At 53.9% G+C, this 14,278-nt stretch overlaps 1 protein-coding gene across 15 annotated transcripts in view; it reads left to right on the forward strand.

The window, feature by feature from the left end:
* MEF2D (myocyte enhancer factor 2D) overlaps positions 1-14,278 on the forward strand; it is a 79,118-nt gene that overhangs the window by 43,371 nt on the left and 21,469 nt on the right. For 11 of the 15 annotated variants that reach the window (XM_051773256.1, XM_051773260.1, XM_051773258.1 and 8 more), the window contains 2 exons: positions 5,994-6,197; positions 12,786-12,923. In XM_051773256.1, the coding sequence (XP_051629216.1) occupies positions 5,994-6,197; positions 12,786-12,923 (342 nt within the window). Of the gene's footprint in view, positions 1-5,993; positions 6,198-12,785; positions 12,924-13,057; positions 13,193-14,278 lie in introns of all 15 variants that reach the window. The other 4 variants (XM_051773263.1, XM_051773266.1, XM_051773270.1 and 1 more) reach the window with 2 other exon arrangements.

Below are 14,278 nucleotides of genomic sequence, written 5' to 3' on the forward strand. Positions count from 1 at the left end.
CTCGCCTTGGAGCTCCTCGCGCCGTTTCCATCTAAGTGTTTTTCCAGAAGAAAGTATCTTCTCCACTTAGTTAGTTCCCTTTTTGGTTGGGTTTTTTTTTTTTGTCTTGCAGAAAATATATTTCAGTTGACATTTTCCATGTGGTTTTTCCAATAAAAAACAGCCACAACAAATATCCATTTTGCTGAACGCAAACAACCCAAATTATTCCTTTTTTTTTTTCTTCTCAATTGAAAACTTACATGGCTCCAGGGTTTTTTTCCTTGGGCTGTGTTGAAGCCAAGCCCGAGACACACATGCATGTGCATGTGTGTAGGAATGCATTTGTGTATCTCAGAGGGAAAAAACCCATCAGGTTTTTCCCAAATTGCCATGTTCCTTGAGCCGGAGCAGCGGAGCAGCAGCTCTTTGCTGGCCCAGGTTTGCTCTGGGATGACTCCATCGGTGTACTCCCCATAACCACAAGACTTCCAGGCAGGTCCCTTTGCTTCCTGTGCTCCTGGAGTTTGGCTAAGCAGATCCAAGCCACTGCCCGTAGTCCAGCAACCTCCACACCCCAGAGTGGCCTGCCACACTTCTGTCCTGATGCTTTTATTACATAAAAACAGAAAAAAAACCCAGCAAAAAAAAGTGTGGATGTATTCCTAATGCTTAAGGAGTGGCAAAGAACAGAACTGGATAACCAGTTTATTGCTCTGCAGCGGAACAATAGGAAATGGCAGGTTTTCCTCATTACAGCTTCATTTGAGGGGAGGGGGCTGGGATGAACATCAAATGGGTTTTGCTGATGTCCCAGTTGCTCCTGGCGCTGTTTGTGTCCATAATGAAGAGGAAACGGGGCCTTAGGGGTTATTAAAGGAGCCAGGCTGTATTTTATGGGGCAGCACTGAGGGGGGGAGCAAGGGATCCACAGTGACTGGAGCCCTGTTGGAAGTTCAGACAAATGGAAAATATTTGGTAATGCTGGAGGGGGGTGGCACAGCCTGGCCCTGCTGGATAAGGCTTCAGGAAAGGAAGGAGGCACTTCTCTTCCAGAGACAACAGTCAAGGTGGTGGGGCTGTATTTGGGGGTCTTGCTGCACCAGGTGGGATTTGGCAGCAGGAGTTGCTCTGCCCAGCTGGGTGTTGTGGCTTTAGCGTGTCTCCCATGTCACGTGTTCTCCCCAAAGCCCAGCTCCCTGGGCTGGGGGACATTGGTTTTCCCCTGGCAGCAGCTGCAGCCCTGGCTGGGCTGGTTCTTCCAAAACCCAGTATGGGAGCATTGCTCCCCACCCCAGCACGGCACATCTCGCTTTGCTTCCCAAAAACCCAGCCCTGTTGAAGTTGAGTGTCAGCAAAGCTGCAGCTGTTTAATTGGTCATCAGTGCAGCTTTGCAATCAGTTACTTTCGCTGCTCCCTTTCTTTGGGAAACAAGGACACAGCAGGAAGATGGGACATTTTGTGAAGGGCTGCTCCAGGCAGTGGGTTGCTGATCTGCTCTATCCACCACAGTGGGAGCTGTAAAGGGGGTGAGAACCCTCCTGTTCCACACGGTACATGAGCAGTGCCAGGATTTGCTCCCCAGAGTCAGAAGTGTCCCCTCTTGCTTCATCTCATGGAATCATGGGATGGTTTGGGTTGGAAGAGACCTTAAAGACTGTTTTGTCCCACACCCCTGCCATGGCCAGGGACACCTTCCACTAGCCCAGGTTGCTCCAAACCAAATCCAACCTGGCCTTGAACACTTCCAGGGATGGGGCAGCCACAACTTCTCTGGGCAACCTGTGCAAGAGCCTCCCCACCCTCACAGGGAAGGACTTCTTCCTTAACATCCCACCTAAATCTCCCATTCATCATTTTAGAACCATCCCCCCTTGTCCCATCAATATCTGCCCATGTGAAAAGTCCCTCTCCATCTTTTTTATAAGCTGAAAGGCCGCAGTGAGGTCTCCCTGGAGCTGCCTCTTCCTTCTCGCTCCCGTGTCCTCCCTCTCCGGCTCTTATTGCGGATCAGCGATGAGAGGCGTCCGTGCGTGCTGTGGGCTGTTGGCTAAGCTGGCTTAAACCCATTGTCTGGGAGCATCCTCAGCCCACCCCTGCCTCCACGGCAGCCCCCGCGCTCTGGCTCGGCGCGGGGGGCACGCTTGGCTCTCCGGTACCGTGCCCCAGGAGTGGAGCAGCCTGGCACTGATGAATTATGGATGGGGCTTTGTGCCGCGGTGCTGCTGCTGGAAATGTAGGGCTGGCAGCTCTGTGCACCATCCTCGGTGTGCCCGGATGGCTCCCGTGGCACCTGCGCCTGTCGGGAGAGGGAGAGATGAGGAATGGGAGTAGTGCAGGGATGTACTGGAGAATGGTTGTGTGAGGAGCTGGAGGCAGAGCCGCTCTCGACACCAGCTTGTGCTGCCGAGGATTTCATCCCTAACCGTGGTTTGAGGGCTGCTGAGGCATGGTGAACCTCAGGGAGAGTTAAGGCTGAACAGGGGCTCTCCAGAGCCTTCACTGTGAGATGAAGTTCTTCCCTTGCATCTCACACTGAGCCTGCGGCATCAGTGAGTCTGACCCTGCTCATGTCCCACGCTCTGCCTTTCATGGGGGCACAGACCACAAACCCACATGGAGGCTCCAACAGCACGTGGAGTTGCTGGAGTGGGTCTGGAGGAAGCCACGGAGATGCTCTGAAGGCTGGAGCACCTCTGCTCTGGAGACAAGCTGGAGCAGCTGGGATTGTTCAGCCTGGAGAAGAGAAGGCTTTGTGGAGACCTTGGAGTGCCTTCCAGTGCCTACAGTGGCTTCAGTAGAGCTGGAGAGGGACTTTGGACAAGGACCTAGAGAGAAAGGACAAGGAGGGGATGGTTTTAAACTGAAAAGGGAGAGAATTTAGGTTGGATATTAGGAGGAAATTCTTCTGTGTGAGGGTGTTGAGGCCCTGGCACAGGTTGCCCAGAGAAGCTGTGGCTGCCCCATCCCTGGAAGTGTTCAAGGCCAGATTGGACAGGGCTTGAAGCAACCTGGTCTCACTGAAGGTGTCCCTGCCCGTGGCGGGAGAATGGGACAAGATGAGCTTTTAGATCCCTTCCAGCCCAAAGCACTGTGCGATTCTGTGAATTACAGCAGCAGCCAAAACCAGGGGACGAGAGCAAGTAAGAGTCACTAATGTCATTAGAGGAATTACTGGAGAGGATTTGCCACGACAGATCAGGCCATCAGTCCTTCAGGGCCAGGCCGCTGACTCTGGCAACCGCCAATATGGTTTGCATCAGGGGAAAGGCAAAAATCCCCTGCTAGTGTGGGGCAGTAATTCCTTCCTGACCCCTTTGGTGATCGGCTTATGCCCTGAAGCATGAGATTTGATTACCTTCTTAGACTTACGAGGTTAATTCTTCTAGATCGGGTTCGTGCACAGCGTCAGGGGAAGGTTTGGGGTTTCTGTCCCGGGTCACGGGTGGATGCCCAAGGCAGCATTAGGTGAAGCCTTTGTGTTATGTGGTGGCTAAATGGTAAATCTTTGCTTTTCTCTGGAAGAAGCAAGGGTGCCAAGACAGAGGGATGCTCCTCTGCCCTGTTCCTGTCTGCAGAGGGAATATCTCCTCATCTGTAGAGGGATAATTTGGTGCTTTGGGTTCTGCTCAGCTCTGCCCAGGTTGCTGGTTGGTTTGGGGAAGGTGACCCCACACTCAAGGGCAAAACCCAAACCAAACTTGTTCCTGGTCTTCATTGCCAAGAGCTGCCCCCTTGCTCACACGCCTCGGCCTCACCCTGTTGCCTCCGATCTTGGTGGATGAGAGGTCTCATGGTGCTTGGCAAGGTGTGTTTTGGTGAGGTATCCCCAGCACTGGCAGCAGCAGAAGCAACCACCCTCGGCTGTTCCCTCTGTCTTGGCAGAGACATGGTGTGTTTTCCTCTTAGGGGCTCCTCGGGCTGCTTAGAGGGTGAGTCAGAGCTGTGGGGCTGTCCCGGCGGGACAGCGAGGCAGGTCGTGCCAGGCTGTGGTGCTGCCGGAGCTGCGGCAGAGCACCTGGTCTCTGGCAGGGACATGGGGCAGAGCACCTGGTCTCTGGCAGGGACATGGGGCAGAGCACCTGGTCTCTGGCAGGGACATGGGGCAGAGCACCTGGTCTCTGGCAGGGACGTGGGACCAGAAACGCTGCTGCCACAGTGCTGGGGAGCCCTGGCTTGGTTTTAGTGCCTGTCCTGCCATGGAGGAGCAGAATATCAGCTGACCATGCGGCCACTGGCTGCTGCGTGGCACTGCCAGCTCTTTCATGGGAGCAGCCGGGTCCAGCACCTGGCAGCAGCGATTTTGGGTGGCCAAGAGGCCCAGGATGCCACCGAGGAGGGGAAATTGCTGATGACACCAGAGCTGGCCCTCAAGTAATTTAATTTGCGTCAGAGCGTGCCAGGGCTGGGGCAGCGCTGGCAACGTGAGCACCAGTGCTCACAGCCCGGCTGCAGCGAGAGCGGGCGCACGTGGAGGGCGCAGCGGCGTGGGGTGCCAGCCCTGCACTTTCCAGGGGATGAGGTGATTAGAGCTGAATCTCGTTACTGCTTAATCATCTCTGGGAGATGGTGGGGAGGGGCAGCAGCTCCCTGTGCCGAGTGTGCCCAGACCTGCCCCTGCTCTGCCCTCCCACCACACGTGGGGACACGGCTCTGTCTCGAGGGGTACAGGACCCCGGGGGGTGTGTGCTGGGTGCTGTGGCAGCATCGTGGTGGCACTGCTCCTCAGCACTGGTGTGGGCTGGGAAGCTCCATGTTGAGCTCTTTGGACTGTGGCTGTGAGGCCACTGACTCGGGTTGAGCAAAGGCAGCAGCCTCCTTCACTCTCCTCCCTCAGCTCTGCACATTAAAGCTGTTCAGCTGCAAAATCGATGCTGTGGTGGAGGCCCAAAGTGGGGTCGAGCCCTCCCGTGCAGCGAGGGAGCAGCTCTCGGCACCCAAGGGCATCTCAGCTCGACTCCAGCCCTTCACCCGGCGGCTGCTTCACCCCCAGAGCGATGCTTAGAGCAAAGCTGTGACCTCCTGCCTTTTATTGTCTTTTTCTGCTTTTTATTTGCTGAGAGGGCATTGGCCAAGCATCACGCCTTCCCCAGCAGTGTGCCACGTGTTCTGGAGGGGTGAGGGACCCTCAACAGCTGTCTGCACTGCAGCAGGGACTGGGAGCCCCAAACCAGCTCCCTCCCCTCCAGCTGGGTCCTGTTAGGAGCGTGGCAGCAAGAGCTGAGTGTGGGCTGGGAATCGCAGCCCAATGTCTGCCCGGCAGCTGGAGCGGGTGTTGGAGCCAGCACCCAGTTTGGCCCCGGGCCCCAGCCAGCTCACCAGGATCAGTCCTGCAGAAGCTGCCTCATTACCCAACAGCTCTGGTGACAGCTCAAGGCAGGGCAGGTTGGGGGACAGGGGACCCCAGTAGGCAGGCAATGCAGAAAACCCCCCAACAAGGTTATGGGGACAGCAAGAGGGAGCACGGGGGGGTCGGGGTGCCCTTGGGGAAGCACAGCCTCCCAGGAGAAGTGGGGGCTGGTGAGCAGGACAGTGAGTCAAGGGTGGGGTGGGCACCCCAAGGCAGCTTCAGGGTGCTGAGCCCCCAGCTCTGCAGCCCCTAAGGTTGGGTGCTCACAGTGCTGCTGCAGCAAGCGAGGACGAGATCTCCATCGCTTGAACATTCGACTTAAAAACCGCCGAGAACCCGCAGCCCCCAGACAGATGGCAGCTCTGCTGGGGATTTTGCTGAAATTTATTTTCTCTTGATTTGGCAATATGTGATTTCCAACGCTGATAATCATCTTTGTGCTTGTGAAGTGTCTGCTTTTGGAGGATCCCAAAATAGGCATCGATATGAACCGGTTGGAAGAGGGGAAAAAAGAGAGGAGAGCTTGAGGTTGGGTCCATTTGAGGAAACTGCCCTCCCTTTCCTTTTGCTCTTTGTCCAGTGGTCATTCCATTTATCTCTGGGAGGTGTCAGGTCTGTGGCAGCATGGACAGAGTTTCTGACCACGCCTGTCCTTGCTTTCAGGTGACCTTCACCAAGCGCAAGTTTGGCTTGATGAAGAAAGCCTATGAGCTGAGTGTCCTGTGCGACTGCGAGATCGCCCTCATCATCTTCAACCACTCCAACAAGCTGTTCCAATATGCCAGCACTGACATGGACAAGGTGCTGCTCAAGTACACCGAGTACAACGAGCCCCATGAGAGCCGGACCAACGCAGACATCATCGAGGTGAGGCCACCCGTCCGCTCCCCGGCTCTGCTGTTGTGGTGGAGCCAGGACTGGGTCTGGCACCCCGCCGAACACAGGAGTTTGGTGCAGGGTGGGGATGGAGCGAGCAGACCTTCCACACTCAGTGCCAGATGGATTTTGCATCATTTTGGTTCAGCCTACAAAAACACTCCATTTGGGTGGTAGAGTTGAAGCTGTCTCGAGTTACGTGTTGACCTGCTGCCTTGAAACTGAGGTGCAGGTTTGCTTTGTGGGACTTTGCTGTGGTCCAGACAAACTATGTGTTTGGAGGCATCTCATGGAGTTGCTGCACTGGGGTGCCTGGTGCAGCTGGTGGCATTGCCACAGCCCAGTGTTCTGACAGGCACAGTGAGGTTGTGGGAGGGCACGAGGAGTTCAGATGAGAGGGACCTTGGGCACCTCTAGTCCGGCCCCTGCTCAAAGCACGGCCAAGCTCACGGGTTGGTGGGGTTGCTCAAGGCTTGTCCATCTGTGTTTTGTGGGTCTCCAGGGATGACCCAACCAAGTCCAGTCCGACCCACCCTGGCACTGCCACTGACACGTCCTGACGGTGCTCATTGCAAGGCTGCTCTCTCCAGTCTGCTGGCACTGCAGGAGATGCTCAGCTGCCATGTGCTGTCAGTGCCCCTGTGCTGGCCCTCTCCACTGCTTTGTCCTCATCCCTGGTGCTGGCAGAGCATCACCGGGCCCAAGCACACGGCGTTTGGCTCACACAAAGGTGCCAGCGGTGCCTCAGCCATTGGTCACATCCACGGAGACAGAGCTGTGGGGTCATCAGGTGCCATTAAATCTGGGCAAACGAAGGGTTTGGCTGGGTAATTAGCAGCATTATGGCATCAGTTAATACCTACAGAGCCGCTGGTGACAGAGAGGAGCCCTGTGCTGCTGGAGGAATCGGGCTGAACCACTTCTGCCTTTGAATCCCTTTGGTGCATCTTGGCCAGCAGGCTCAGGCTTTGATTTCATGAAGGAGAAGGGAAAAAACCCAACCAGCCCCCTAAATCTTGCTTTCTTTTTGTTTTTATTCTCTATGAAATGTGTCTTTTTGAGAGGTTTGGACTTGAGGTTTTCACCTCGTTGTCCATCTAGTTGAGCCATGGCCAAGCATCTGGCAGCATCTGCCTTCTCTCACGGGGGTTTGGAGACTCTTCTTCAAGCACAGTTTCTTCTCACAGTTGCGTAGGGGCCTTAGAAATGGTTCAGAAATGTCCTTTTTGGCCCATTTGAGCCAGGTGATGCCCCTTCTCTCTGAGGATGCTCGGGTTTTGCAGGCATGTTTCCCTGCCACGCTCGCCAGCGCAGCCTCTCCGGGATGCTCAGACTGCGGCGCTTGCAGCGCCGAACAGATTTGTCTTGGCCTAAAAATACCGTAAACATTTTGGGCAGCGTTCTCTGTTCCCGTATGGTCCAAGATGCAAACACTCCCAAGCCGACAAGTTACACACAGTCCTTGGCACCCAAAGAAACACTGTGTTTGCACCACATGAAAAGCTGGATCTGCATCCAAAGCCAAGGAGAGGAACATCGGGAGCGGAAGGATATTGGTGGATGGCAAGAAAAAGAGCCCAAACACGCTGGGCTCGGCACATCTTGCTGGCAGAGCTGTCACGGAGCGAAACCCACTGGGGTGAAGGCAGTTCTGGAGGCTGCTCAAGCTTCCTTCCTCATCTTCTTCTTGTCTTGGAACAGGGTTAGGGCTGCTCTAAGATTTTTACCAGTTTCTCTCCCACATCCATGCCCCCAGGAGACCATTCCTGCTCCTGGTGCTGATTTCCATTTCCCCTCACCCAGGTCAGGTCCCACCAGCCCAGCTGTGTCCCCACTGCACACAAACCAAATTTATCTCATGTTTCTTGATGTCTCCCTGTTGAACATGAGTCCCAGAAAGTATCTTCACATTTCAGAAGTTTCCCGTGTTAAGCATTTAGAGACCCTGAAGGTTGAGGCTGGGAATTTGTCACCAAATATGATTTTAAGTGGATTTCAAGGACCCACCTTCCCTGTGATGCCCACAGCCCCTTCCTGCCGAGGGATGCAGCTCTGAGGGACTCTGGCTGGATGGATGAAGAGCAGCTGGGACCTGGGGGAATCAAGGCAGAAGCCTCCTGATTTTGTTTTCCTGGTGGAGGGGGAGTGGGTGGTGGCTCTGGAGGTTGGGCACTGTTACCACAGCTCAGGGCAGGACAAGTTGCTCTGTCCAAATTATGTTTTAAAACAACAGTAAACGTGAGGATCTCCTGGTTTTTGGCTGTGGGGAGAGGCATCTGTGTGGGGAGCACTGGAGGCACCCCAGCCCATGCTGCACAGGAATGCCCTGGAGCAGTTTATCCCCCTGGATATTTAGCGGGAGGCAGAGCTGCTCTGGGATGAGCGTACACAGCCCTAGTTCAAGAGAGGTTCCACACCCCCCGACTGCCTTTTGGGGACCATCCCCCACGGGGGCATCCCTGTGTCTCAGCCACACCAGGGCTCGGCAGTGGCTGTCGTGAGCGAGATTCAGCCGCGCAACCCCTGCGGCTTCTCCGTGCCCGGCAAAGTCCTGGCTGTTGGAAGCTTTTAAGTCTGAGAAAATCTCTCTAATGCAGAGAGGGGGGTTTCCTTAATCAGGCGGGGGACAGCTGAGTCCCCAGACAGGCACGCTGGGTGCCACGTGCGCGCCCGGCCTGGGATCACGCCGGCTTTGCTCCTCGCTGTCGCTTCTCGTTTCCTCGCAGCCCGGCTGACGTGCCAGTTTCTGATGAGGGACTTGGGCAGAGCAGAGCTCACTGGGCACTGGGATGCTCCACAGCCAGTTAAAGCCACACAGCCATTTCTGTCCTTTCCTTGGCTGAATGTTCTGCAGGGGGGCTGATTTTCCCCTAATTCTCCTTCCTGGAGTTGTCATTCCCCAGGATGTGTAAAATCAGGCATTTTGCAGGATGCTGGGGAGGCGGCGAAGTTCAGAGGCAGCTGCCAGTGTCGCATCTTCATCCTCATCCTCATTCTCATCCTTATCCTCGTCCAGACTTCCCCAAAGCCCAGGGTGGTTGAGTCTCCCTCCTCTAAGGGAAGTCAACCACATCCTGGTCAAGCATCGTTTCCTCTCACATGTTCTGCATTTCCTGCTGCTCTCTCACGCTCTTCAGGTTGGAAGTGTGCTCCTGTGTGAGCTGGGATCATGGGAGTGGGAATATTTCCTGGAAAAGAAGGACCTGCAGTGGATCCTGATAGAATGGGGGTCCTGGGGGTGGCAGCAAGAGGGGCAGACGATGAGCGAGGTCAGTTTTTGCTGTGGGAAGTTCTCACCCTGGTTTTCTCCTCTGAAAATTTTCTGCTCGGAAAGAATTGCTTTTAAGTCTCTTTTGTATGAAAAATAGTCGTGTTCCACTGGCTGCAGCCCAGTGACAGAAAGGTTTCCTGAAAACCTCTTTGTATCTTCTGTTTTTACCCTGGCAAAGAGAATGACGAGGAATGAGAAGGAAAGCTCTTTTCTAAAAGACCTTGCAGAGATCCCGAAAACAGGAATCTTTGAGTTTGATTCCCGCTCCAGTAGGATTGTTTTCCTTTTACATCATCTTAAAAAGCTAAAAATGTGGGACACACATTTTTTTTGTCAAAAAAAAATGAAAGAACCAGCAGCCAATGCCTGTATGGCTGAAAATGGCATTTTTTTGTCCCAAACCTCTTGTTGAGCAGCAGATTGCTGCGAGCTGGGCTGCCTTGGCTCGTGTCCTGCTGCGACTCGGGCCCTGGTCACTCACCGCCGCCGGTGCTTCCCGTCCCACCGCGCTGCAGATCAGCCCCGTCCTCGGCTGTGCCAGCTCTGGAGCTCATCCCCTTCCCCTTCCCCGCAGCTCCAGCAGCCCCTCGCTGTGGCCAGGGTTACAGGCAGGGTTACAACAGGCTTGGGGCAGGGATGACAGCGCTGCAGCAGCCCCTCACAGCTCGGGATGCTCCAAACCCACCCAGGCAGGGAGCTGTGGGTCTCACAGACAATGAAGTTATGACTGATTTTAAGAAGTTGGTGGCTGGGAAGAGCGAGGAGACCAAGGTAAAGCTACCTTGGGCACTAAATATGTTAGACCCACAGAGAAAGACCTTGGGAAAGGCAAAGGGCAATGCTGTGAGCTGTTTCAGGGTCTAGGTGAGCAGAGCCACATCCACCCCATTCCACTGCTTTCCTTGACAGCCTTGTTGAGGAAGCAATCCCTGGGATGATTTCATGAGGACTTAGAAATGGCAAAATACTGCGGCTGGTGGCAGCAGCCCCTCACTCATCCCTGCTCTTGGTTTGGGTGGTGAATGGGGGGCAGAGGCAGGGGCACTGGGAGCTGTCTAAAACATCCAGGCCTCTGTGTCATTGCTGCAGGTTTTAGGAAGGAGAAGGATGTTTTTGCTTGGCTGAAACCTCTTAAAAATTCTGTTGTGAGGTTCCCTCCTTCGAAGGTCCCAGGGGATGGCCATGGCTCGTCCATTCCCACAGCTTCTGAACCTGCCAGCAGCTGTTGCTGGAGGAGAGGAGCTTCCAGGGATGTGAGGGATTGCTTTCCCAATTCCCAGCCACGGATGGGAGGGCAGAGGTGTGAGGTCCAGTTCCTGTCCTTGCAAAAGGAATTGTGGTGAGATGGGCACAGCCCCTGAGACACCAGAGAGTCTCCCCAGCACCCAAAGGAAACCCAGCCTCAACCCTTCTGCTGATCATGGAACAACTTTTTCCATTTTTCCTCTGAAAGAGAAAAAGGAAAAAACTCTTTTTTTTTTTTAGAGAAAAGCTCAACTTTCCGTCTTTCAGCTGCATTGGTGAAACAAAAGGTTTTGGAAAAAAAATCCACAAAAAGCAGTTTCAAAAAAAAAAAAAAAAGAAAGCTAAGCTGTTCCTTCCCCACCAGCAGTGCCTCTTCCTCTTTTGGGCCATTCTGAGAACAAATAAGGACACATAAAAAAATAGAAAAATAGTAGGGAAAAATCCTCGGGAACCTGCAGAACGAGCCCTGGGAATCTCCCATTCATGGCAGTGACTCCAATGCCCACTGCCTTTCTCTATAGAGGGACAGCACAGGAACTTGCGGTACCAGGAATTATTAGGAATATTATTGTTGTGTATAAGAATTATTCAGAATCATTATTATTAGGTAATTAGTTAATAGTTATTAGGTAGCAGGAATTACTGGTAATGCCAAGCAGAGTGTCAGATGCCACTGTGGCTGGGAGCGAACCTGGTCCTTCACTGCTGGAGCTGGACCTGGACGAGGACATTTCCCTTCTGTGACTGAATCCAGCAACGAGAGTGAAAATGGCGCCATGGAAGGAGTAATTTTAATGGAAAATATTGTGAAAAACTTCAGCTGGAGGGAGAACAGGCTGGGGGTGGGTGTGGTGCCCATTGCTTGGCCGTGGCCACCTGGCACAAGCATCCACTAAGCCAGGCCTGCAGGAGAAGTGGAGCTGTGTGGCACCCGTGCTGTGCGGACCAGTGCCGAGCATGTCCTACCCGCGGCATTCCCAGCCTTTCTGGAGACATCCCGGTTTTTATTCTCTCCAGCAAAACTTCCCCTGCAAGCCCTGTGTTTCCCAGAGCTCACAGGTAGTGGAAGAGCCACTCCTGAACACACTTTGGCCTCAGAATGGAGATGTTTATTGCTGTTTAGGAAGACAGAGAATTGTCAAGACTTTTTTTTCCCCCCACTGCTGGTTTTGGCATGAAAAGGGACCGAGACTTCCAGGAAATTCTGTAGCTTTGACTTCTAAAAAAAACTGAGTTGGCAAGTGCTGGTTCCATCATAACGCCTGATTGCTTTTGTTATGTTGAAAATAGAGTGCTTGAATGTGGATCTCAACTGGCTGCTGAGCACGAGCGAGAGACATTGGGGTGTCACTGTCCCCTGTGCATGGCCCAGACAGGCGGTCACTGGGCTCCTCCTAACGAGGAGATGTCACCTTGTTACCTTGGTGCAGCAATGCTGGGGACCTTTCCTGCTCATGAGTCCAGTCTTGGCGTGGGGTTTGCTGCCCAGTGTTGTCACCGTCACCCCCCTGTGCCACCCCCAGCAGAGCTCGCAGCTGTCACTGTGCCACATGCCCTGTCCTGTGATGCTCTTCCTGTGGCACCTTTGTGTTTGGTAAATGCCACCCATCTGGTTTTGTCAAGGATGAGCTACTCTTTGCTTATAATTTCGGGGTTCTGTTTTTCTGTTTGTGAGCAGGTTTTCCCTGGTTTTTGCAGTAAAGCAGAGAGCATTAAGGTTTATTTCCCCTCCATGATGTGGTACCTGTAGGTGACAAATGTGCCTGAGCTGGTGTGGGGCCACGTTCAGCTCCAGCGTAAACAGAGCCTTTGAAAGCAAGGAAGTTTCTCTCCATTCCTCCCTGTGCTGTAATTCCTAAATTAGAGATGCCCTGTCATCAAAACCTAGGATCTCTATCCTGACTTTTTGACCCTGTTGAGGTCAACAGCATCTTGGGGCCATGGTGTTGATTTGTGTGAGGGCAAGTCCTGATCCGTCTGGGCTGGTGGGTGTTCTGGGGGGGACCTGCCCGTGCTCCCCATCCCCACTCCTGGATCTCAGACTGTCACGGTTGTGTTTTCAGACATTAAGAAAGAAAGGTTTTAACGGCTGTGACAGCCCAGAGCCCGACGGTGACGACTCCATAGACCAGAGCCCTTTGATGGAGGATAAATACCGCAAAGGCAGCGAGGATCTGGATATCCTGTTCAAGCGCTACGGTGTAAGTACCTGCCCATGGCTGGAAAACCCTCATTATATGTTCTTTTCTGTTTTGTTTCTCTTCTGTTCGACTTCCTCCCAACCTCGTCCCCTGCTCCCTCCCCGACACCCCCCGTGTCCCCCCAAACGTAACAGGCGCTGAACAAGAAGCACAGGGAGTGCGAGAGCCCGGAAGGGGATGAAGTGTTTGCGCTGACCCCGCAGACGGAAGAGAAATATAAAAAGATTGATGAGGAGTTTGATAAAATGATGCAGAGTTACCGGCTCGCAGTGAGTAGCTGGTGGCCTGCAGCCCCCCGGTCCCCTCCCCGGTGCCTCCAGGTGACGGGGGGTGGATTTTGCATGGCTTTGCTTCGGAGCCGTGCCATGCCTTGGGAGCCGATGCCCGCAGCCCCCACAGCCCCGAATGCAGCCGGCTCTGACAGGTGAGATGCACGAGGGGCCTTGAGGGTCCCTCCTGTTTCCCACCCTTGAGAAAACGGTTCCCATTAGCTCCAGTGTCCTGAGCTTTCCTAGCTCTGTCTGGACAGTGTAGGAGGATATTGTCTCTCTTCCCTCCTCTGCTGCAAATACTGAATTAGTGCCTCCTTTTTCACCTTCTTTTCCCCACAAAAAGAATTTTTGTTTGGGTTGAGATTCCAATGTTCATGTGAGCTGGTGGTGGGTGCCGACCCCTCACATCCCTGCAGGGCTCAGCCTGTTTTGGGCTGTTTCACATTAATTCCCCCCAAATCCACCAAGCCCTCGGGGCAGCTGGTGGCCGTGGCAGAAATCCAGGGAGGTTTTAGCCTGTGATCCCAGAGCTGTCACCAGCACCGGGGTGGCATCAGGACAGTGCTGAAAGGGATTTGTGTCAGGAGACAGGAGGAGGAGGGGGACGTGTTTCAAATTAGTTGTTAGTTCAAGGGAGCAGAGACTGTCGATGCAGGCAACGGCTTTTCAGGGGGATTAGCCCCGAGTTGCTGCAGCCATAATTAATGCTGTGGGAGCAGGAGGGAGGCTCCTTTTCCAGGGGTGGATGCAGCACAGCAAAAATGACACACACACCCCCCAGCAAAATAATCTGTCCTTCTGTGCTTTGCAAACCCCCCACAAGTTAAAATTCTGGCTTTTCTCGAGAGCTAGGTCTTGTGAAATCCCCAGTTTTTATTTTGCTGACTCAGTGCTGTGTTACTCCAGGAGCCTCACAAGGACCCCAAAATCTGCATCTCCATCCCTTACATCTTGGGGTGGAGGGGGTGAGGAGACTGCTCTGAGACCTGGGAGGGCTGAGGAGTGGAGAAGAGTGGGGTGCAGGAGGTGATGGTTGCTCGCAAATCTGCTGTGACAGTGAGCCCAGGCCCACGGGTGGGTTCA

This window comes from Manacus candei, unplaced genomic scaffold, assembly GCF_025592945.1.
Source record: "Manacus candei isolate 608988 ecotype Guabito, Panama unplaced genomic scaffold, ASM2559294v1 h1tg000166l, whole genome shotgun sequence".
Lineage (NCBI taxonomy): Eukaryota > Metazoa > Chordata > Aves > Passeriformes > Pipridae > Manacus > Manacus candei.